General features: G+C 40.2%; 1 protein-coding gene across 13 annotated transcripts in view; it reads right to left on the bottom strand.

Annotated features, from left to right (window-relative positions):
- EPB41L3 (erythrocyte membrane protein band 4.1 like 3) overlaps positions 1-23,808 on the bottom strand; it is a 294,466-nt gene that overhangs the window by 68,380 nt on the left and 202,278 nt on the right. For all 13 annotated transcript variants that reach the window (XM_082259291.1, XM_082259293.1, XM_082259290.1 and 10 more), the window contains exons 9-11: positions 14,647-14,799; positions 13,591-13,688; positions 8,304-8,479 (exon numbers count right to left, since the gene is read on the bottom strand). In XM_082259291.1, the coding sequence (XP_082115417.1) occupies positions 8,304-8,479; positions 13,591-13,688; positions 14,647-14,799 (427 nt within the window). The remainder of the gene's footprint in view (positions 1-8,303; positions 8,480-13,590; positions 13,689-14,646; positions 14,800-23,808) is intronic.

Here is a 23,808-nt window from a genome sequence, read left to right as displayed (position 1 = left end):
AAAAGGACTGATAATGCAGTTTGAAAAACAGATGAAAAAGCAACAAAGCCATCACCATATCATTGTCATTATTATCACTGCCTGATGAGTGAACTATTTGGCAATAATCGCAATTCTTTTTTAAAAAATGACATAAGCAATGTTAAATTAACAAATTAGGGAGCATGTCTATATCCTACAGAACATGTATGCCGTATTTTAATACTGTGTACTGTTTCTTCTTACATGTTATGCAGGTTAATGTCATTATGTCTTTTTTTAACAAGACAATGCAATAAGCCATGGTATGCAGGTATCCGTACAGGCCAAATGAGAATTCTTCATTTATCAATTTAGGTCAATCAAGACGATGTAAGATGATTAATTGGTTGTGCTGGGTTACTGCACTTTGCTAATATAGTTGACAAAACCGTGATCTCTAGTATGCAGTTATTTATACATTCAATGCATGGCAGCAATGCACTCCCCGGAAGACCGCTCTAGAACTTCCTGGTTAAGCCATACTATTTCCTGGATCAACTCCTTGCTCATTTGATGGAGGTCATAACTCAAAATCCAATAAGCAATCTGGAAATAGAAGCTGTATTGCTGATCAAAGAGGTGTCTGGTGTAAAGCTGAAGATTAGCTGATCAGAATTGAACCTGTATATCTCTGGCAAGGGAAATAATAAGCCTATGTGTTTTTGACCATTTGCCTGGCATTTATCTCTAATGTCGTGTACCCAGTTATTCAGTTTCCAATTCGTTTACATCCGTGTTTCAGTCACATGTCTGTGTGTTCCCTTTTCCCTCCCCACAAAAAGTCTGCAGCATGGTTAACTTGATAACTTTACTGGCGACCAACCACTGGATGAAGACCACATGCCTGCAGACTGCACAAATGACCAGGCAAACGACTGCACTATTTTCTGGTGTAGCTTTGCAGCTTATGGGAGACCTGTCCTTAATAGAAAATAAAAAAGTAGTGTGATAATGCTATATGTCCATGACAGGGTTGGAAATGTGACAAGAGAAGCAGTGGGGTGTAAGCTGCTCACTATGCAGACCTGCAAATCATTTGGCAAGTAAAACCGTTTACATACTGTAGTACAAATGTTTTAGGCAGGTATCTAGAAATGCTGTACAGTAAGAATGCTTTCAAAAATATGAGTTGGATATAACTCTTGTGTACCTGTATCCCAGACTACTTTGGTATCATCCCTGGTATAAATATTGGGGGGAAGAAAGGGGGAAGAAAGGGGGAAGAAAGGGGGAAGAAAGGGGGAAGAAAGGGGGAAGAAAGGGGGAAGAAAGGGGGAAGAAAGGGGGAAGAAAGGGGGAAGAAAGGGGGAAGAAAGGGGGAAGAAAGGGGACTTGCCCTCAAAGTGTGAAAAAAGAAACAAAATATAAAATCACATATTTATTAAGAATATCATTAAAAATAAACTCACAGCCCCATAAAACCTTGGGGAATTGTATGCTACATACAAAGTATCACAAATTGAAGATAAAAAATATGTTACATTATATCATAACATTTCATCACAGATGATGGAAGAATGGCGTGAAAACTCGATGTCCTTTACACAAAAACATAGGAACGGTGGTGTAGAAAAATGGCAGCACGTGCTCTGGACTGATGTGTCAAAATTTTAAATATTTGGCTGTAATTATGTACACCAAAGGGCTGGAGAGCGGTACAATAATGAGTGTCTGCAGGCAACAGTGAAGCATGATGGAGTTTTCAAGTTTGGGGCTGCATTTCTGCAAATAGAGTTGGATATTTGGTCAGGATCAACGGTGTCATCAATGCTGAGAAATACAGACAGATACGTATCCATCATGCCATGCCATCAGAGAGGTGTGTGATTGGCCCCAAATTTATTTTGCAGCAAGACAATGACCCCAAACATACAGTCAATGTCCTAGCACATTAGCACATTATGAAAGACTTACCTGTATAACAAAGCCCTCACCGCTGACAGGCCTTCCTTCACCGGGCCTTCCTTCCATGTAAATGGCTGAGCCATGATGATGTCACTCCCGTGCATTCACACGAGAGTCACGAATGTGGCACAGAACTCTGGATTGATGCAACATTCACTGTGCCCTCAATTCAGAGTGCAGCATGCATGTGGCAGTGACATCACTATATGCAAAATATGTGAATATCTCCCAACAAGTGCATGTTAAGGACATATTAATTTTACCTCCCGGAAAGCTTTATTATATTAAGAACTATCTTCAGCATAAAGAACAAGGAGTCCTGGAAGTGATGGTTTGGTCCCAACAGAGCCCTGATCTCAACATCATTAGTCTGGGATTACAAACCCAATTCCAAAAAAGTTGGGACACTATACAAATTGTGAATAAAAACAGAATGCAATGTGGAAGTTTCAAATTTCAATATTTTATTCAGAATGCAACATAGATGACATATCAAATGTTTAAAACTGAGAAAATGTACCATTTTAAGGGAAAAATAAGTTGATTTTAAATTTCATGACATCAACACATGTCAAAAAAGTTGGGACAATGCCATGTTTACCACTGTGTGGCATCCCCTATTTTTATAACAGTCTGCAAATGTCTGGGGACTGAGGAGACAAGTTGCTCAAGTTTAGGAATAGGAATTTTGTCCCATTCTTGTCTAATACAGGCTTCTAGTTGCTCAACTGTCTTAGGTCTTCTTTGTCGCATCTTCCTCTTTATGATGCGCCAAATGTTTTCTATGGGTGAAAGATCTGGACTGCAGGCTGGCCATTTCAGTACCCGGATCCTTCTTCTACGCAGCCATGATGTTGTAATTGATGCAGTATGTGGTCTGGCATTGTCATGTTGGAAAATGCAAGGCCTTCCCTGAAAGAGATGACGTCTGGATGGGAGCATATGTTGTTCTAGAACTTGGATATACCTTTCAACATCGATGGTGCCTTTCAGATGTGTAAGCTGCCCATGCCACACGCACTCATGCAATCCCATACTATCAGAGATGCAGGCTTCTAAACTGAACGCTGATAACAACGTGGGTTGCCCTTGTCCTCTTTAGTCCGGATGACATGGCATCCCAGTTTTTCAAAAAGAACTTCAAAATTTTGATTTGTCTTACCACAGAACAGTTTTCCACTTTGCCACAGTCCATTTTAAATGAGCCTTGGCCCAGAGAAAATGCCTGCGCTTCTGGATCATGTTTAGATATGGCTTCTTTTTTGGACTATAGAGTTTTAGCCGGCAACGGCGAATGGCAAGGTGGATTGTGTTCACCGACAATGTTTTCTGGAAGTATTCCTGAGCCCATGTTGTAATTTCCATTACAGTAGCATTCCTGTATGTGATGCAGTGCCGTCTAAGGGCCGAAGATCACGGGCATCCAGTATGGTTTTTCGGCCTTGACCCTTATGCACAGAGATTGTTCCAGATTCTCTGAATCTTTGGATGGTATTATGCACTGTAGATGATGATAACTTCAAACTCTTTGCAATTTTTCTCAGAGAAACTCCTTTCTGATATTGCTCCACTATTTTTCGCCGCAGCATTAGAGGAATTGGTGATCCTCTGCCCATCTTGACTTCTGAGAGACACTGCCACTCTGAGAGGCTCTTTTTATACCCAATCATGTTGCCAATTGACCTAATAAGTTGCAAATTGTTCTTCCAGATGTTCCTTATATGTACATTTAACTTTTCGGGCCTCCTATTGCTACCTGTCCCAACTTTTTTGGAATGTGTAGCTCTCATGAAATCCAAAATAAGCCAATATTTGGCATGGCATTTAAAAAAGTCTAACTTTCAACATTTGATATGTTATCTATATTATATTGTGAATAAAATATACGTTTATGAGATTTGTAAATGAGTCCATTCCTTTTTTACTCACAATTTGTACAGTGTCCCAACTTTTTTGGAATTGGGTTTGTACATGAAGAGACAGAAGGATTTGAGGCAGCCTACATCCACAGAAGATCTGTGGTACGTTCTCCAAGATGATTGGTACAGCCTACCATCTGAGTTCCTTCAAAAACTGTGTGCAAGTGTACCTAGAAGAATTGATGCTGGTTTGAAGGGAAAAGGGTGGTCACACCAAATACTGATTGGATTTGGATTTCTCTTCTGTTCACGTTAAATTTTGTGAATTGATTAAAAATATATATATATTACTTCTATGTATGAAAGCATTCTTAATTTACAGCATTTTTTTCAAATTTTTTGCCCAAAACTTTTTCACAGTACGGTTTATGTTTATATAATAGTTGGCGGCCTTGGGATGTGCTCTATGCAATGGACATAGGTAAACCGGAAGGAGACTATATAGAACAGATGATGCTTCAAATATGACTTTCACACCACTCTCTAATTTCTGACAACATTGTCTGTATTTAGAAAAAGTAACAACTAGGATGATTAATGGGACCATTCCCAGCTTGCCTTACTCAGCAACGGAACAAGAAGCAAGTGGAAGTAACAGAAAGAGTCAAGGCCTTCCCCATGCCCCTACAGGATGCCACCTGAAGTACATTATATTGCCCAAATCCTTTACATTATTGCGTTCAGGTGTTTCCAGTACTGTTATTGCTGCATCATACTAAACCATTTAGACAACTGTTCACATCCAACCTTGTGGCGACAGTTTGAGGATGACCCTGTGTTCAAAGCCAGTTCCATAAAAGACCTAAAAAGCTTGGATTTAAGAACTCCAGATGCCCTGAAACCTACTGAATACCAATGGGATAAAATGCAAGCCAGGTCTTCTAATCAAACATCAGTAACTGACCTCACAAATGCTGTTTTGGCAGACACATTTTGACAGAATCCAAAATCTTATAAGAAGCCGTATAAGAGGAGTGGAGGGTGTTCTAGATGCAATGGGGAAGCCGACTTCACATTACTGCCCATGATTTGGAAATTTATGTCCAACAAGCTGATTTAGTTGTGAAGGTTAGGTTTCCAAAAACACTTCTATAGCTATAAAGTGTAAATGCTTACGCTACAGAGTATATACAGTGGGTACGGAAAGTATTCAGACCCCCTTAAATTTTTCACTCTTTGTTATATTGCAGCCATTTGCTAAAATCATTTAAGTTCATTCTTCTTCCTCATGAATGTACACATAGCACCCCATACTGACAGAAAAACACAGAATTGTTGACATTGTTGCAGATTTATTAAAAAAGAAAAACTGAAATATCACATGGTCCTAAGTATTCAGACCCTTTGCTCAGTATTTAGTAGAAGCCCCCTTTTGATCTAATACAGCCAGGAGTCTTTTTGGGAAAGATGCAACAAGTCTTTCACACCTGGATTTGGGGATCCTCTGCCATTCCTCCTTGCAGATCCTCTCCAGTTCTGTCAGGTTGGATGGTAAACGTTGGTGGACAGCCATTTTTAGGTCTCTCCAGAGATGCTCAATTGGGTTTAAGTCAGGGCTCTGGCTGGGCCATTCAAGAACAGTCACGGAGTTGTTGTGAAGCCACTCCTTCGTTATTTTAGCTGTGTGCTTAGGGTCATTGTCTTGTTGGAAGGTAAACCTTCGGCCCAGTCTGAGGTCCAGAGCACTCTGGAGAAGGTTTTTGTCCAGGATATCCCTGTACTTGGCCGCATTCATCTTTCCCTCGATTGCAACCAGTCGTCCTGTCCCTGCAGCTGAAAAACACCCCCACAGCATGATGCTGCCACCACCATGCTTCACTGTTGGGACTGTATTGGACAGGTGATGAGCAGTGCCTGGTTTTCTCCACACATACCGCTTAGAATTAAGGCCAAAAAGTTCTATTTTGGTCTCATCAGACCAGAGAATCTTATTTCTCACCATCTTGGAGTCCTTCAGGTGTTTTTTTAGCAAACTCCATGCGGACTTTCATGTGTCTTACACTGAGGAGAGGCTTCCGTCGGGCCACTCTGCCATAAAGCCCCGACTGGTGGAGGGCTGCAGTGATGATTGACTTTCTACAACTTTCTCCCATCTCCTGACTGCATCTCTGGAGCTCAGCCACAGTGATCTTTGGGTTCTTCTTTACCTCTCTCACCAAGGCTCTTCTCCCCCGATAGCTCAGTTTGGCCGGACGGCCAGCTCTAGGAAGGGTTCTGGTCGTCCCAAACATCTTCCATTTGAGGATTATGGAGGCCACTGTGCTCTTAGGAACCTTAAGTGCAGCGGAAATCTTTTTGTAACCTTGGCCAGATCTGTGCCTTGCCACAATTCTGTCTCTGAGCTCTTCAGGCAGTTCCTTTGACCTCATGATTCTCATTTGCTCTGACATGCATTGTGATCTGGAAGGTCTTATATAGACAGGTGTGTGGCTTTCCTAATCAAGTCCAATCAAACACAGCTGGACTCAAATGAAGGTGTAGAACCATCTCAAGGATGATCAGAAGAAATGGAAAGCACCTGAGTTAAATATATGAGTGTCACAGCAAAGGGTCTGAATACTTAGGACCATGTGATATCTCAGTTTTTCTTTTTTAATAAATCTGCAACAATGTCAACAATTCTGTGTTTTTCTGTCAGTATGGGGTGCTATGTGTACATTCATGAGGAAGAAGAATGAACTTAAATGATTTTAGCAAATGGCTGCAATATAACAAAGAGTGAAAAATTTAAGGGGGTCTGAATACTTTCCGTACCCACTGTAAATGCTGCATGATCAATAACAAAATAAATAAATTCTAAAATATACCAATTTCCCCAACCCCAGAGCCAATTGACACTGCCTAGCTTGCTCTTCCCTACCTGCTAAATAGCTCAAAAGTTGCTTCTAAAGAAAACTGAAAAGTATTTAAAAAAAAGTATTAATCTTTGAACGGTTACATAAAAGTGCCATTTTTATTTTGCACCTTGCAAATGCTAGTTGATAATTTAATGCATTACACATCCTATGCGATATACCTGTTGGGCAGAAATATGTTTAGAAAGTTAATGATCAAATTTCACAGGGTAGATTTTCTCAACAGACCTGCAATCTAATTTCTGTAGAGTAATACTTTATTTTTCAGATTGTCTTTATTATTATGGCAGGATTGCTGTTAATTAGAACTAAAATGACTTATTGAAAAAGACTAATGTCTGACTTGAAAGTAACAAAGAAAAAGAGCAACAGCGCAAAGGCATTCATATGGGCAGAACCAGGCCATAGTTGCTAGGCAACAACTTCCTATGCACATGCAGAGAAAGATATACCAAAATCACAGCAGGATAACAACAATGACTAGCATCAAGCACATACAAGGAAGGTGTCACCACCAGGATTACAAGCTTTTCTCTCCTTTGGTTTGAAGCTATTTTCACAACTGAAATTATAGCTCATCAATGATAGCCACTTTTACAACAGCACAAGATCTATCTTGTTCTTTAGGGGAAAAAAGTTGGAAGCTTTTATGTACTTTAGGCAAAGGATTGACACAACGATGACATGTAGCATGTTAAAGAAAACTAACCATTACTTGTTTTGCAAAAATAGTCATGGATAAATATTAAGGCTTTAGCACCCAATATTTTTTATAATAGTGTTGTAAATTATCACCAAACTTCCTATGCAGTAATCGCAGAGGATACAGCCACTGGCTTTATTTAAGCCTCCAATAGCAGCTTACATAGGAGATGTAGTGATGACGAAGCAGGCATTCCATCACTCGTGCATTATACTCCCCTCTTTAGCACCCCTTGTGTAATAACCTTTTCTCTGTTCAAGTGCTACAGCTTCTGTCAGACTCTTAAGCATTGTCATGTCTAGAAGTGTCAAGCATCTGTGTCCCTTGCTGCACTGTGGTTCCATCCACTGACCTCTAAATCACTACAGTACACAGAAGTGATGTAGGGGAGAGATGATGGAACCACAGTTCACAGCAGGTGGGGGAACGTATTTTAATGGAAGTGTATAATACTGTAGAGTGTGATATGGACTGCCGAACAGGCGAATATAAAAGCTCCTCTATTGCAGCAAACTGCCATTTACATTTGTTAGGTGACTGACAGAGTAGATCTAGGAGTTTGTACTGTATCAATTAAAATAACAACAAGAATTCCAGAAAGAATGGAAAATAGATAAGCTAGTTCTCATCCTCATCATTCAATACATAAAAAACTCCAGGAGAAGAATCCAAAAGCCATTCCAACACAAAGCTAGGTGTGGGAGTTCTGTGTGGGTGTCCTTCCATTATTTCACTGTGATACTGTCACACCAAGCAGGAGACCTTTTTCTAAAGTGTGAACAGCTGCTAAATTTCGACTTCCAAATTATAATGTGCATTAGCAAATGGCTTGTCTTCTTTTCAAGATCACAGTTTAAGCAAGGAACTGCACATTAAAAAAGGTCAACACAATATTCTTACCCCCATCTAAGCTTCGGGACATTGTATAGCGTTTACTTGAGGAGCGTTCAAAATAGGGTGCAGGCCGATCAATAAGTGCACTTGCCCTTCTTGTCTGAGCTTGTGTCCTCCCACTGTAACGGAACTTGGACCCTAAAGTGAGGAACTTTTTGGGTGGTGCTTCAGGTGACATCAGCCTATAAATGTGGATATACAGATATCGCATATTACAAATATATTCAGCAAAATAGTATTAAAAGAACAGCTTTGGGATTTGAAAGGGCTTATACTTTATGAAATTGGCATGGACAATCTTTATATATAGGCCCGATTTGGGGCATTCTTGTTGCATTGGGGGTCGGGCTTAAATTCAGATTGTAATATGTGAGGTAAGTAGGTTTATGGTCAAAGAGGTTTACATTTGATTGCAGCTTTACCTTGGGCACTTTGATTAAAGCAGATCTAAAAAGGTAAAACTTTTTTTTTTTTTTTTTTGGATAGAGTAAAAGGGTTATAACCCTTGTGAGTTTTTTTTTTTTTGTCATCTGTGTCCCATTGGATAGATTTTCCTTCACTTCCTGTCCCATAGCCAAAACAGGAAGTATGAGGAAATCCCTCCAAAGTGAGGAAATCCCTGGCTGTCACCAGAACTAGTGTCACTTTTGGAAGATGCCCCTATCCATTCCTGTGATGTGGGACAACCAAAAATGTGGGATTTTCTTTCACTTTAACTTTTGATGATAATAGCAAACAGGAGAAATAGAGAGGGTGTGAATCTCCCCAAAAGGATAGATAGCAATAAAAACCTAAAATGTGTTGTTATCCCCCTCCCCTCTATCTAAAACTTAAAAAAATGCCTTTAGTTGTACTTTAAAGCCTAAACTATCTCCAGCAATTTTATTGTTTTAGATTTAGAGTAAGAATAGAATTCCTCTCAGGTGTTTATTACTGTCTGTGACCCCATTGGGAAGACTTTCTCCTACATTCGGACATACCTGTAGAACAAATGGAGAGTGCACTAAGATAGGACAGCAAAGTGAAGACAAATCTCCCCAATAGGGTCAGAGATGGCAATATAAAATAAATAATTACCAGATCTAATCTGTATTGGTTCTATCCAAAACACAATATTTTGGCTAGGCTTCAATTCTTTGCTTGACCAATATGAAAACCATATACAGAGAAAATTTTGAGGAATTAAATTAAGAAAGTTATATGATTTGGGGGTTTCTATAAACCATTCACTTGCATTCTTCCCATAATTGCTTGTTATAAAATTACAATTCACAAAATTATTTTATTTTTTTAACTATTAACAACAAAAAGTGCAACTCACTCTGTGCACAGTTGAGCATGTAAGGTAATCTTCCAATCACATTGAGCAACATATAAAAAACATATAAAAAACTAGAAGACCCATTTGCTGAAATAAAAACAAACCTTGTTTTTGGATAAAGGCGGCCTGATTGAAACTCAAATGTGGATAAAGTGCCACCTCTTCAATAAACAAAAATCCAAACACGCAATAAGATCCTCAGCACTCGAAACAATAGTGACAGATGGCTGAAGAGCATGTCACCATGAGGAGGTAGTCCTCGCCCTCACTATTTACTGTAAAAATGTCTAAGAGTAAGCAGCCATCCTTCACATGTCTCTGGGATGCAGATTACAGGAAAACTAAAACAACCAGCAAAAAAATGTTTGCTTGAACTTGAGTGATTGCTAAAACTGTAAGATATTTCTGCTGGCTTAATCTTACAAAAATAGTACAGATTGTGGACTATACAATGCCTTGAAAAAGTATTCATACCCCTTGAAATTTTCCACATTTTGTCATGTTACAGCCAAAAACGTAAATTTATTTTATTGGGATTTTATGTGGTAGAACAACACAAATTGGCACATGATTGTGAAGTGGAAGGAAAATGATAAATGGTTTTCAAAGTTTTTTACAAATATCTGAAAAGTGTGGCGTACATGTGTATTTAGCCAATTCATTGTAGAACCACCTTTCGCTGCAGTTACAGCTCTAAGTCTTTTTGGGTATGTCTCTACCAGCTTTGCACACCTAGAGAGTGAAATTTTGGCCCATTCTTTTTTACAAAATAGCTTAAGCTCTGTCAGACTGGATGGAGGTTTATGAACAGCAATTTTCAAGTCTTGCCACAGATCCTAAATTGGATTTAGGTCTGGACGTTGACTGGGCCATTTTAACACATGAATATGCTTTGATCTAAACCAATATATTTTAGCTCTGGCTGTAGGTTTAGGGTCGCAGTCCTGTTGGAAGGTGAACCTTCATCCCAGTGTCAAGTCTTTTGCTGACTAACCGTTTTTCTTCTAAGATTGCCCCTTTATTTGGCTCCATCCATCTAAGATTGCCATGTATTCGGCTCCATTCATCTTCCCATCAACTCTGACCAGCTTCTCTGTCCCAGCTGAAAAGCATCCCCAGATCATGATGCTGCCACCACCATGTTTCACGGTGGGGATGGTTACATAGTTACATAGTTAGTAAGGTTGAAAAAAGACATCAGTCCATCCAGTTCAACCTATGATGCGTGTGTGTGTTTGCTTTTAACCGTACATTGTATACCCCTGTATGTTGTGGTCTTTAAGGTGTCCATCTAATAGTTTTTTGAAATTATTGATGCTCCCTGCTGATACGACTGCTTGTGGAAGAGAATTCCACATCCTTACTGCTCTTACAGTGAAGAACCCCTTACGCACTTTAAGGTTAAACCGCCTTTCCTCTAGTTTTAGTGAGTGGCCACGTGTCTTATTGTATCTCCTTTCTCTGAATAGTTTGTTCCTTATGCTCGGGTCACCAGTACAGTATTTGTACATTGATATCATATCCCCCCTCAATCGTCTTTTCTCCAGAGAGAAAAGGTTCAGTGCTTGTAGTCTTTCCTCATAGCTGATGTCCTCCATTCCCCTAATTATTTTTGTTGCCCTTCTCTGGACTTTCTCCAATTCCAGCACATCCTTCCTGAGGACCGGTGCCCAGAACTGGACAGCATACTCCAGATGTGGTCGGACCAGAGTCTTGTAGAGTGGGAGAATAATCTCTTTATTTCTGGAGTGAATCCCCTTTTTTATACATCCCAGTAATCTGTTGGCTTTGCTTGCGGCGGCTTGGCATTGCATGCCACTGCCAAGCTTGTTGTCTACCAGTACCCCCAAGTCCTTTTCCATCCTAGACTCACCCAGAGGTTCCCCCCCTAGTGAGTAGCTTGCTTTCTGGTTTCTGGCCCCCAAGTGCATTACTTTACATTTTTCTACATTAAATCTCATCTGCCATGTAGTTGCCCACCCCGTTATTTTGTTCAGGTCTGCTTGCAAGGTTTCCACATCCTGCATAGAAGATATTGGCATGCCTAGTTTAGTATCATCTGCAAATACTGAGATTGTACTCGATATCCCCTCCTCTAGATCATTTATGAACAAATCAAACAGGATTGGTCCCAGGACAGAACCCTGGGGGACCCCACTTTCCACACCCGCCCAATCCGAGTACTCCCCATTAATCACCACCCTCTGTACTCTCCCCTTGAGCCAGTTCTCTATCCAGGTACTCACCTTATGGTCCATACCTACCTTCCTTAGTTTGTACAGTAATCGTTTGTGGGGAACGGTGTCAAAGGCCTTTGCAAAGTCCAGATACACCACATCCACAGGCTTACCTTTATCTAGGTGGCTGCTCACTTCATCGTAGAAGGTTAATAGATTGGTTTGGCAAGAACGATTTTTCATGAATCCATGCTGATTACTACTTATAATACCGTTTTTATTACTAAAGTCTTGTATGTGGTCCCTTAACATCCCCTCCAAAATTTTGCAGACTACAGATGTTAGGCTGACCGGCCTATAGTTACCCGGGATATATCTCGGCCCCTTCTTAAATATTGGTACCACGTTGGCTTTTTTCCAATCAGCTGGCACCATACCCGTCCGTAAACTATCCTTAAAGATCAAGAATAATGGTCTGGCAATCACCTGGCTGAGCTCATTAAGAACCCTCGGGTGCAAGCCATCCGGTCCCGGGGATTTATTTATGTTAAGTTTCTCTAGTTTAGCTCTAAGTCTATCTTCTGTTAACCATGGCGGCACTTCCTGAGGTGTATTAATCGGCCTTACAAGCTGGGTTCGTGTAGCCCCCCGATTCTTTTGTGAAGACTGAAGAGAAGAAATTATTTAACACTTCCGCCTTTTCTCTGTCCTCAGTGGCCATATTTCCTTTATCATCTTTTATGGGGCCAATGTGTTCTGGCCTCGCTTTCTTACTGTGTGTTCAGGTAGATGTGCACTATTAGTTTTCCATCACACAGAGTTTTGCTTTTAGGCCAAAAAAAATCTTTTTGGTCTCATCTGACCAGAGCACCTTCTTCCACATGTTTGCTGTGTCCCCACATGGCTTCTCGCAAACTGAAAACAGGACTTATTGCTTTCTTTCAACAATGGCTATCTTCTTGCCACTCTTCCATAAAGGCCAGATTTGTGAAGTGCATGACTAATTGTTGTTCTGAAGCCAGATTCTCCCACCTGAGCTGTAAATCTCTGCAGCTCCTCCAGTTACCATGAGCCTCTTGGCTGCTTCTCTGAAATATACTCTTTTCCCGGCCTGTCAGTTTAGGTGGATGGCCATGTCTAGGTAGGTTTGCAGTTGTGCCATAATCTTTCCATTTTCGGATGACTGATTGAACAGTGCTCCGTGAGAAATTCAAAGCTTGGGATATTTTTTTTATAACCTAACCCTGCTTAAAAACTTTTCCACAACTTTATATCTGACCTGTCTGGTGTTTTCCTTGGCCTTCAAGAAGCTGTTTGTTCACTAAGGTTCTCTAACAAACCTCTGATGGCTTCACAGAATGGCTGCATTTATACTGAGAATAAATTACACACAGGTGGACTCTATTTACTAATTAGGAGACTTCTGAAGGCAATTGGTTCCACTAAACTTTAGTTAGTGGTATCGGAGTAAAGGGGCTGAATACAAATGCACTCCAAAGTTATCAGAGAAGTTATTTGTAAAACATTTTGAAAACCATTTATCATTTTCCTACCACTTCACAGTTATGTGCCGCTTGGTGTTGGTCGATCACATAAAATCCCTAAAAAATACATTCACATTTTTGGTTGTAATATGAGAAAATGTTAAAAATGTCATGGGGTATGAATACATTTTCAAGGAACTGTACACGATAGAAATCACTGTAGACCTCTCAATGGATTCAGCAGGGCTTTGGTAAAAACCTTAAGAGCAGAATGTGGAATATAAAACCTCAAGAAAACAAATGAAACATACCTAAAGAAAGTATGATGTTCAACACACACTTTCCATAAGCGTTTTGCAGCCCGGTGATTTGGCAACTTAAATCCAATGGTGCTTTCAAACTGTTCAAACTAGAAGTAAAGGAAATAGGTTAGTGTAAATTCTTAATGAATATCTATTCTCTCTACATTCTTAAATTCACAAATGTGACTGTCAATGGTTACAATGTGCATGAATACAGTAGTTTAAACATTCCATTGAACAGAAACAAAGCAAAAAATGACCACACTCCCACCTACAGTTCTACCCAGCAGAATGGTCAAGGGGTGTTTTTGACATCTTCAATGTCTATCAGTTTAGTAGAACTAAAAACTGGACTGTTAGGGTATTAATGAAAAAAGTTACTGTGCTAGTGTATGCAGCAATTGTCCTGAAATGTATTCTGGTATCCCCCTGACCGAACAGCCAGACAAAAAGACCAGTAAATTGTGAGCTGTTCTAATGAGTGGGACAAATTCATAACTAAACTATATTTTGTAATATAGTTTATTGTCCAATGACCTGTCCAGTTTTAAAATACATAAAACACACTACTATTATCATTTTATTCTGCATATTGCGGCAGAATTGAGCAACAATACAAATGGCTATGGGAGCAATCAGATTAGTCTATTGCCTGGGAAGAAATTTCCCAGTTTATAATTTGATAAAAGAGGCAGATAACATTTTCTTTTAGTTTGCAGGTGACATACATATAAAAAAAAAAAAATTGTGCCCATATTTGTTCAAAAGCATCAACATTTCAAAATGTGATTGCAGTAAAAGAATGGACAGTATCCAGGACAAAGTTATGATTTGGTTTGAAATGCATGGCCTCCTTTGCCAAAATCTCATTCAACAAAGGCTGTCAATTTAACATTTGTACTTGATAAGCCAAGTTTGTTTTATCTAGAAAAAGGCCAAATAGGACTAATGAACAATTATATGCCTGTTTACCTGTTAGTAATAGTACAACCTGCAAATGCAAAATATTAACTGAATAAAAAGATTTGCCCTGTTATATACACCCTGTTAAATACGTCAACTTACCTCACCTGGGCGAATCTTAATATAAAAATTATTTCTTTTATATGAAATTTTCAGGACCTTTGGCCAAGCAAATCGGTTTATCCGTAGCCGATCACGGTATATCAAGAGGCCACTGGCACAAACACCCAGCATTATTTCAACTCCTTCAGAGTCCTGAAGATTAAGAAATTGGGTTAGGGTTTTGGATTTTTAACACCACATGAAAAACTATCAAAAATATAGTCACTGCATAATTTTTATTAACTGAAATCCACAAGGGTGAAGGTGGAAAAACTGCAGGATACAAGAAGCATGTTTAAAAGGGGAAAAAAATTTGAAATAAAAAAAGCACTACTAATTTAACTATAATCATCTGGGACTGTCACATTAGGTTTATTTTATTTTATTGTGCACAAGACAATTTGGCACTGAATAATGAAAGCAGTTTTGTGCTTTGAAAATAAGGTTTTGGTTTAAAAACTGTAACCGGATTGCACACAGATAGGCGCAGCCAACATTTTTGATTTAATAAAAAATATTTACAAATGTGACCTTTATCTGAGAAACTGCAACTTTTAAGGCTGGCTTCACACTTTGGCATTGTAATCGCATACATTACCGCAACACACGATACAATGTGCATTAATGCAAGGACTAGATGTATGGTTCCCCTTTTCAAAATAAGCAAAAGAATGAAAGTTGAGCTCAAGGTAAGCTGCTAAATACACCGTTAAAATACATATTAATGAACAACCAAAGAGTTTATAGTTCTCTGCAGCCGGTTTTGTGATCTAGGCACCCCCGCAAGACCGAAAAATCCAAAACTTCAGTGCAGATGCCCCACTGGTTGGCTAAAAAGACCGACACCCTTTTCATTGGACAGTAAATGGCAGAATATGAAGTTTTTCAATTGCTTTTTACTCATTTTTGTATGTACACTGCAGCATCTCAAATTGCTCTAGTCTCAGTCCCGCTATACAGGGAATTACAGGAAGCTGATATGAAGACATAATCTCAAAAATTACACAACTAGAATTGTCTGTCTTACTTTAACCAGGAGTTCTACTTTAGCTCGGTTGATGTCAAGGTGGCAGTGACTCAAGAAGCTCTATAAGCACATCCGGTCGCTGCCTGGTTGCTAAGAAATAATCTGTTTGTACTGATAAAAGGCTTCCTTATTCTGTCATAAGACAAGCAGTAGAATGGCAAGAAAGCTGAAATGTTCCATTATGGTAGAATCCTTAACACAAACTACCCATTGTGATTGCTTCCAAATGATTACTTAATTTAAACACTTCTTGATTTCATAGGGTAAGTATTAACAATTATTTTTGTTTACCTTTAATGCACTTTATTCATTTTTAGGTATTAAGGCTGTTTGATTGCAGGCTGCTAGTTAAAAAAACAAAAACAAAACTAGAAGCCTGCGATAAATCAGCCTTAATACTTACCTCTAGAGGGCAGTGACTATGTTTATTGCATGTGCTGAAAAGCTACAGCTGCTAAACACTCTTCATGCATGTGTTGGATGTTTAGTACCCCGCTGTGATTCCTTCTGTTGGCATTACTGTGTCCTCTAGGCCTTGGTGCATACCAAGAGGGTATTGTATATCCAGCAGCCCCTAGAGGGCTGCTGGATATACAATACCCTGGGTTACGTGTAGCAACAGTCTACGGAAACGTATCACTTTAAATACTTGGCACAGACAATGAACAGTCCAGGGGATGTTGCTTTGTAGTTTTTTGTAGAACTTGGATAGGAGAAGGGATGAGTAGGATACTCTAACTGACAACTATTCACAATGGTGAGGACGACTGACTGTAGAATGCGGCAAGGCCGCGGCTTCACCCTGCCACTGAAGTGAAGATAGATTAAGTGTTGCTGCTTGAATTTCTCTTCAGGGTTCTAACTTGGCACCCCCTTTCTTTCTTACTGTGTGTGCTGACACCTGTCCACTGACTCTCCACTGGAGAGGTCCCCTTCCTGGGCAGACCCCTGGCAAACTTCCGGCTGCTCACGGACATTGTTTTTCCCACAGTCGCTCTGCCTTCAACTCCACCAGTCAGCTTTCATGGACCTCCTGTTTCAGCCTCACACTCCTGGCTCACAAGGCCAACTGCCTGTGACCACCATCCACAGAAATGGAAGGAGAGACAGCCGTCACCCTCCTTCTGGGATCTGGCTTCCCGTCCACAGACCCCTTGCCTCATGTGCTCTTGGCTTTTACACTCTATCCCATGATGCACCTCTCACTGTGCTAACCCACTGGAACAGGTACAAAAGCATGTGTGTCATTGGCCAGGTTTCCTCCGCTCTCCAACAGATCTCCTCATTGGATACAATGGGGACACTCAGCCCACATGAATCTCACATTGAGCACACTTAGCAGGCCTAACTACTGATCAGGCTCCCCTGATAAGCATAAAGAGCAACTATGCTGTACCTACCTAGCACCTATCTAGGAGGGTGCTACATATACATACATACACACACACACACACACACACACACACACACACACACACTCAAAAGGGCCACTTTATTAGGTACACCTGTTCAAATGCTTGGTAACACAAACTGCTAATAAGCCAACCACATGGCAGCAACTAAATGCATTTAGGCATCTAGATATGGTGAAGATGACTTGCTGAAGTTCAAACCAAGCATCAAAATGGGGAAGAAAGGGGATTTGAATGTGGCATGGTTGTTGGTGCCAGGCAAGCTGGTCTGAGTATTTAAAGAACTGCTCATCTACTGGGATTTTAATGCACAACCATTTCTAGTGTTTAGAGAGAATGGTCCAAAAAAGAGAAAATAACCAGTGAGCAGCAGTTGTGTGGACGAAAATGCCTCGTTGATGTCACCACTCGTTACCACTAAGGTATGCAGAACACCATTTCTGAATGCACAGCACATGGGACCTTGAAGCAGATGGGCTAAATCATCAAAAGACCACACCAGGTGCCACTCCTGTCAGCTATGAACAGGAAACTGAGGCTACAATTCGCACAGGCTCACCAAAATTGGACAACAGAAGATTGGAAAAACGTTGCCTGGTCTGATGAGTCTCGTTTTCAGCTTTGACATTCAAATGGCAAGGTCAGAATTTGGCATAAACAACATGAAAATGGATCCATTCTGCCTTGCATCAATGGTTCAGGCTGGTGGTGTAATGGTATGGGGGATAATGTCCAGGCAAACTTTGGGCCCCTTAGTACCAAGTGAGCATTGTTTAAACTCCACGACCTATCTGAATATAGTTGCTGACCATGTCTATCCCTTTACGACTACAGTGTACCCATCTTCTGATGGCTCCTTCCAGCCGGATAATGCACCATATCACAAAGCTCAAATCATCTCAAACTGGTTTCTTGAACATGACCAGGAGTTCACTGTACTCCAATGACCTCCACAGTCACCAGATCCCAATCCAATATTTTTTTTTACAGAACCACTTTAAAAGATTTCATTACGCGTGCATATAACCACTCAAACTGCTGGCACATTGTACACCCAATCAAAACCAATTGTGCACTAATACTATAAACACAAACTACCATCTTGCAGAGCTACAGTCATATAATTTGTATCAATATTGTCTGCCAAAAGAAGAAGAAAAAAAAAAACTGGCAGCAAAAAAGCTGACATTTGTAGAAAACCATTTTCTTTCCTTCATCAGCCTAAAAAGTTAATTTTGAATTCGTACAATAAAAAAATAAAGCAAGGGCTATTTAATTAATCAACAAGGGATTTACTTGCTTATTTTGATTGCAATACACACAAAATAGTCATCTCTTAATAATAACCCTCTTGTATTTTTCTTACAGCACTAGCTATACATCTAATCAGTGCAATCAGCTTTCACTATGTTGGAAGATGTATTGCATCCCACCTCACATATTCAAGCCGTAAAAAATCTGCTGGTACTTCCAACACTCCCCCCCCCCCCCAGACTAACAATGCTGCTGCCCAGATCTGCCCCCTGTGCTCATTCATCCAGAGTGGTGTCTGTAAAAAACACAGGTGGTTTGGGAAAACTAAGGGAAAAAGCCTAAAAAAAACAAAAAAAAAACAAAAAAAAACAAAAACACATCTAATGATTAGTAAACTACAATATATTACACTTTTGGTTTTGGATTTAACCACTTCAAGACTGAGCCTATTTTTGACACTTTTTGTTTACAAGTTAAAATCAGTATTTTTTGATAGAAAACTACTTAGAACCCCCAAACATTATATATATATATATATATATATATATATATATATATATATATATATATATATATATATATATATATATATATATATATATATATATATATATATATATATTTTTTTTTTTAGCAAAGACTCTGGAGAATAAAATGGGGGCCATTGCAATATTGCTTGTCACGCGGTATTTGCACTGCGGTCTTTCAAAAAACATTTTTTTTGAAAAATTATGAAAAAAATCACATTTCACTGCGTTTAAAAAAAACTAAACAGTAAAGTTAGCCCATTTTTTATATATTGTGAAAGATGATGTCACGCAGAGTAAATAGATACCCAACATGTTACGATTTAAAAATGCGCACACCCGTGGAATGGCGACACACTATGGTCAATAAAAATGTCCATAGGCGACGCTTTAAAAATTTTAACGGTTATCAGTTTAGAGTTAGCTCTTTTTTTTTTACATTATTGCGCACGCTCTGGCGATCATGGTGATACCTCACATGTGTGGTTTGAACAGCGATTTCATTTGCGGCACGACTTCCATATACGTTTTCTTTTGTGCGCAAGCTCACAGCGACGGGGGGCAGCTAAAATTTTTTATTTTTTTTCCTATTTAATTTTGTTTAATTTTAACACAGGTTTAAAAAAAATAATAAAAAATCCTATCACTTTTATTGCTGTCAATAGCAATGTAAACATCCCTTGTGACAGCAATATGCAGCAACAAGTACTCTTTATGGAGGGATCATGGTCTAAAAGACCCTAGACCCCTGCACTACACTTCCAGGATTCAAAACACCAGAAACGGCATTTTTTAATACATTCACTTTTTGAAACTGCCGCCTTTAGCAGCCGAGTAACCTGGATGTGACATCATGGACGCCGCGCCTCCGGGTTACGTCATCAGAGATCCGATCGAAGCCACATCCAGCTTAGACCGGGACTCCATCCAGCCGGCGGACACATCGGCTGGTTTCTAGGGTCTCCCGGTGGGATGGGAGACCGGGCCAGAGCCGCGGAAGGTGGCGGGAGGGGGCGTCCCCTCCCACTCGCCGGGGTAATGATCAAGCGGCTCCCGAGCCACATCGGTCGTTACCCCTGGAAAGCTGACCGCTGGCTCTAAACAATGGTACTGTTGCTACTGCTAGAGGCATCATCCTGGTACAACCACTTAAAGTCAGCCGACGAAGGCCTACGCCAGTTTACGTTAAGTGGTTAATATTGCGTTAAATGTCAGAGAAATAAATTTAAAAGTTTACTTTCTACCACAAAATATTTCTAACTAAATGTGACTTTTAAACATGACTCAAGTATTTTACATTTCCTCTAAAACCAGGTCAGTCCAATTGGTTACCTCTAGGCCTTCCTTTGTAGCCTGAAAGGTCCCAATTACAGCCTATACTGCATGGCAGCGGGTGCCAAGCGCTGGAAGAATCTGCATTCCAGTACCTGGCACTCAAATTAAGTCCGCACAATGAATATCAATATTTTGTGTAAAATGCATCAAGGTTTCTTTTAGGTCTGTTCATCTGTGCATGTCTGTATATCTTCATAATAAATGTTACGATCAAGCAGGACAAATAAGTGAATTACATGGTTTCACTAGAATTGGTTTAATTACCATTGTTGTGTACATTTTGTCTGTGTTTTTTTTTTTTTTTTCCTTTTGTTGCACTTTATTCTCAGAGATCGTCCTACTTAACATTCTGCTAAAACTTTACGTATTAGTACTGCAAGGACCTTGAAGAAGAGGACCACCCCAAAAGATTTTCCTGAAAATGTGGATGTTTGCACAAAAAAAAACAGTATCATGGATAGTTCTTAATAATAAACAACTTTATTTTATATAGCACCTTTAAAAAGGCAGCTTCTCAAAGTGCTTTGCAGAAGAAATGCACATGATAATACAAAGGAAAAAAAGGGACAATTAAGTTAAAGCTTTTCTAAAAAAAAAACATTTTTAGATTTGATTTGAATGAGTTTAGAGAAGAGGATGTTCTTTGGAAGTGAATTTCAGAATTTTAGAGCATAGCAGCAGAGAGCTCAGTCTCCAATCAAATGTAGGGGAGTAGAGGGGACACACAGAAGACCAGAATTGGAGGAACGGAGGTTACAGGGAGGGAATAAGTGGATAAAAGTTCAGATAGATAATGGGGTGCCAAGCCATGAAGAGCCTTATAGGTGAGCAAGAGGATCTAAAAGCCTATGCAAAACCTGACTGATAGCCAGTGCAAGGACTCCAGGATAGGGGTAATATGAATACTTGTACCATTGTACCAGACCTAGTTAGGATTCCGGCTGCAGAATTTTGTACATATTGAAACCAAATAGTGGATTTAGGTACACTAGCAAGAAGAGCATTGAAGTTGTGAAGTCGGGAGAACACAAAGGTATGGATCAGCTTTCCAGCTACAGTTTATGATAGCATAGGACACAGCAGAGCAATGTTTCTCAAGTGGAAAAAAGATGTTCTCATAGGATTTGTTCATGTTTCATGTCTAAAATTTACAACCACTTTAGGGTTAAAAAAAAAAAAAAAAAAAAACTTAAGCCTTTAGAACCACTTTATAGTTTAGATTGCTATCTGTACCCCCATTGAGGATATTCATGCACAGGTTTAGTCCTGATGAGGCAAAGTGGAAGAAAATCTTCATATAGCCACCAGAACAGATGGTAAGCTAAATCTTCCAATGCTTATACATATTACAATGACAACTGTCTATGGTGCGAATTCCCATTTACTTATTCACCTAATTTAATGCTGTGTCTAAAGGACAATAAGTGGGGAGAAATCTCCAAAACTGGGACACAGAGTGCAATAAGAACCTATCCCTTCCCCACTCTATTCAAAATTAGAAACATTGGGCATTTATGGCACTTTTCCACTGCAAGTACCGGTGTAACGTTAAAAAACCATACCCCGTGAAGAAACCATACCCTCGTCACTTCCTGTGAGAAACAGCTGAGCAGCGAAGGAGTGCGCATGCTCAGAGAGCCGGAAACATCATGGAAGAGCAGAGAAGATGACAAGTGCGCATGCTCAGAAGGTATGAAATAATTACGGTAGTGAAAGTAATGTTAAACTTGCGGCGGTTACATAAAACAGCGCGGCTGCACTATGAGGCATCTCCGCTCCTATCCTTGTAACTTTCCTGATGTGGGCTAATAAATATGAAAGCGGCGGCGGGTGTATGAGATGTAAATGTCGGCTCCGTGATCCGCTTTTATATTTTTTACCCCAGATCAGGGAAGTGACAGGGAGAGGAGCGGAGATCACTCATAGTGCAGAGGAGCTGTTTTAATGTAACGGCGGCAAGTATAACGTTAAACACACTGCCGTGAGAAATCCATACCCTCCGGAAGTGACGAGGGTATGGTTTTCTCACGGGTATGGTTTTTTCACGGAACACCGGCTCGGCTCTACTCGGCCCTGGTTCCAGGTTTGCTTTTCCACTGCTGGTACCGCATAGTACGGTGTTCGAACGGTTCGGTACGGTACAGTATGGTTTGCTTTTCCACTAAAGTAGTACTAAGGTTAAGTGGGTGGGATAACAACGGGGTGGGTGGGATTCTCTGACCAATCCGTGGCTAGTAGTGACTGCATGCAAAGGATATGGTACTGGGTATGGTACCTGTTGGAACCACAATCGAGGTGGTACTGTTTTTGAGAGCCGCACCGTTCGGTTCCATGCAGTACCATGCGGTACCAGCAGTGGAAAAGCACAAAAGCGAGCCGAACCGTTCGGTTCCATGCAGTGGAAAAGCGTCCATTAGTGGCATGATCAGGAGAATCTAAACATGACAATCTGAACTCTGACGATGGGGGCATGGTCGGCAGCCAAGCCTCACATTAGAATGGCTCTGCACAGCAGGGAGAAACCAAAGTACACAGCAGGTGGGTTTATACCACCCAGCACCTGCTTTCTCACCCCACATTCAGCATAACAGGTTCAGACCAGAAAGCACAAAGAGTGGGAGAGACTGAATTCTTCCCCCCTCTGCTCTATCCCTTCAGCCAAGATGGTGCCAGCTCCTCCACCAGCCCAGAATGCCTCACAATTACAGAGGGAGAAGAGAGGAGTAGAAATGGCAGCATACTTGCACTCAAGAGGAGCAGGATCCCAGACATCATCTTACTCCAACAACCTTTATAAAGAGAGATCCAGGATGACTCCCCCGGAGGAAACCGAAGAGGTGATCCCACCTGCCCTACCCCTTAATAGTGATGGGGACTTACAGAACTCCATTGCTGGCCTTCCCACACATAATCAGTTAGTACTAGACACCGCATTGAAAGAAATGCTTGTATCCCTTAGAAGCTCTATTCAATCTGATCTCTTATTTTTGATTCAGTAATTTAAAGAGAAAGTGCGCAAAGTGGGCGACAAAGTTAGCCATATTTAATCAAAAATTGGTGAATTAGTTACCACATTCAATTAACTGGTTAACACCCAAATTTATAGAGAAGACAATGTAGATTGGCTCAAAGCCAAACTAGCAGATCTAGAAGATAGCTCCAGGAGCAACAATGTAAAAGTACACAGTATTCCAGAAAATGTTACACCAGCTAATTTGAGAGAATATTTCACTAAACTACTATCCAATATCCTACCTGGTGTATCTCCTGCAGGGCTAATACTGGATCGCATTCACAGATTGCCTAAACCAGCACACATACCTGTCAAAGCACTCAGAGACACGCTGGTCCTTATCTATTTCTACCACGTTAAACACAAGCACCTCCGGAAAACTAAAAATTCAGAAGATATCCCTAAATGACATACCAGTTTAACATTCTATGCTGATCCATCTCAGCACACACTGCTACAGCGGAAAAACCTGTTAACCCTAATGAATTCCTTCCATAGCCATCAGACACCTTACATATAGGGATTCCCAGTAATTAACAATGCATATACAGTATATTTAAATAAAGAACTCACAGTCAGTAAATCTAAAAATTA

The sequence above is a fragment of the Pelophylax lessonae genome (assembly GCF_965119305.1).
Source record: "Pelophylax lessonae genome assembly, chromosome: 5".
In the NCBI taxonomy this organism is placed as follows: domain Eukaryota; kingdom Metazoa; phylum Chordata; class Amphibia; order Anura; family Ranidae; genus Pelophylax; species Pelophylax lessonae.
This window is presented reverse-complemented; position numbering and strand designations above follow the sequence as displayed.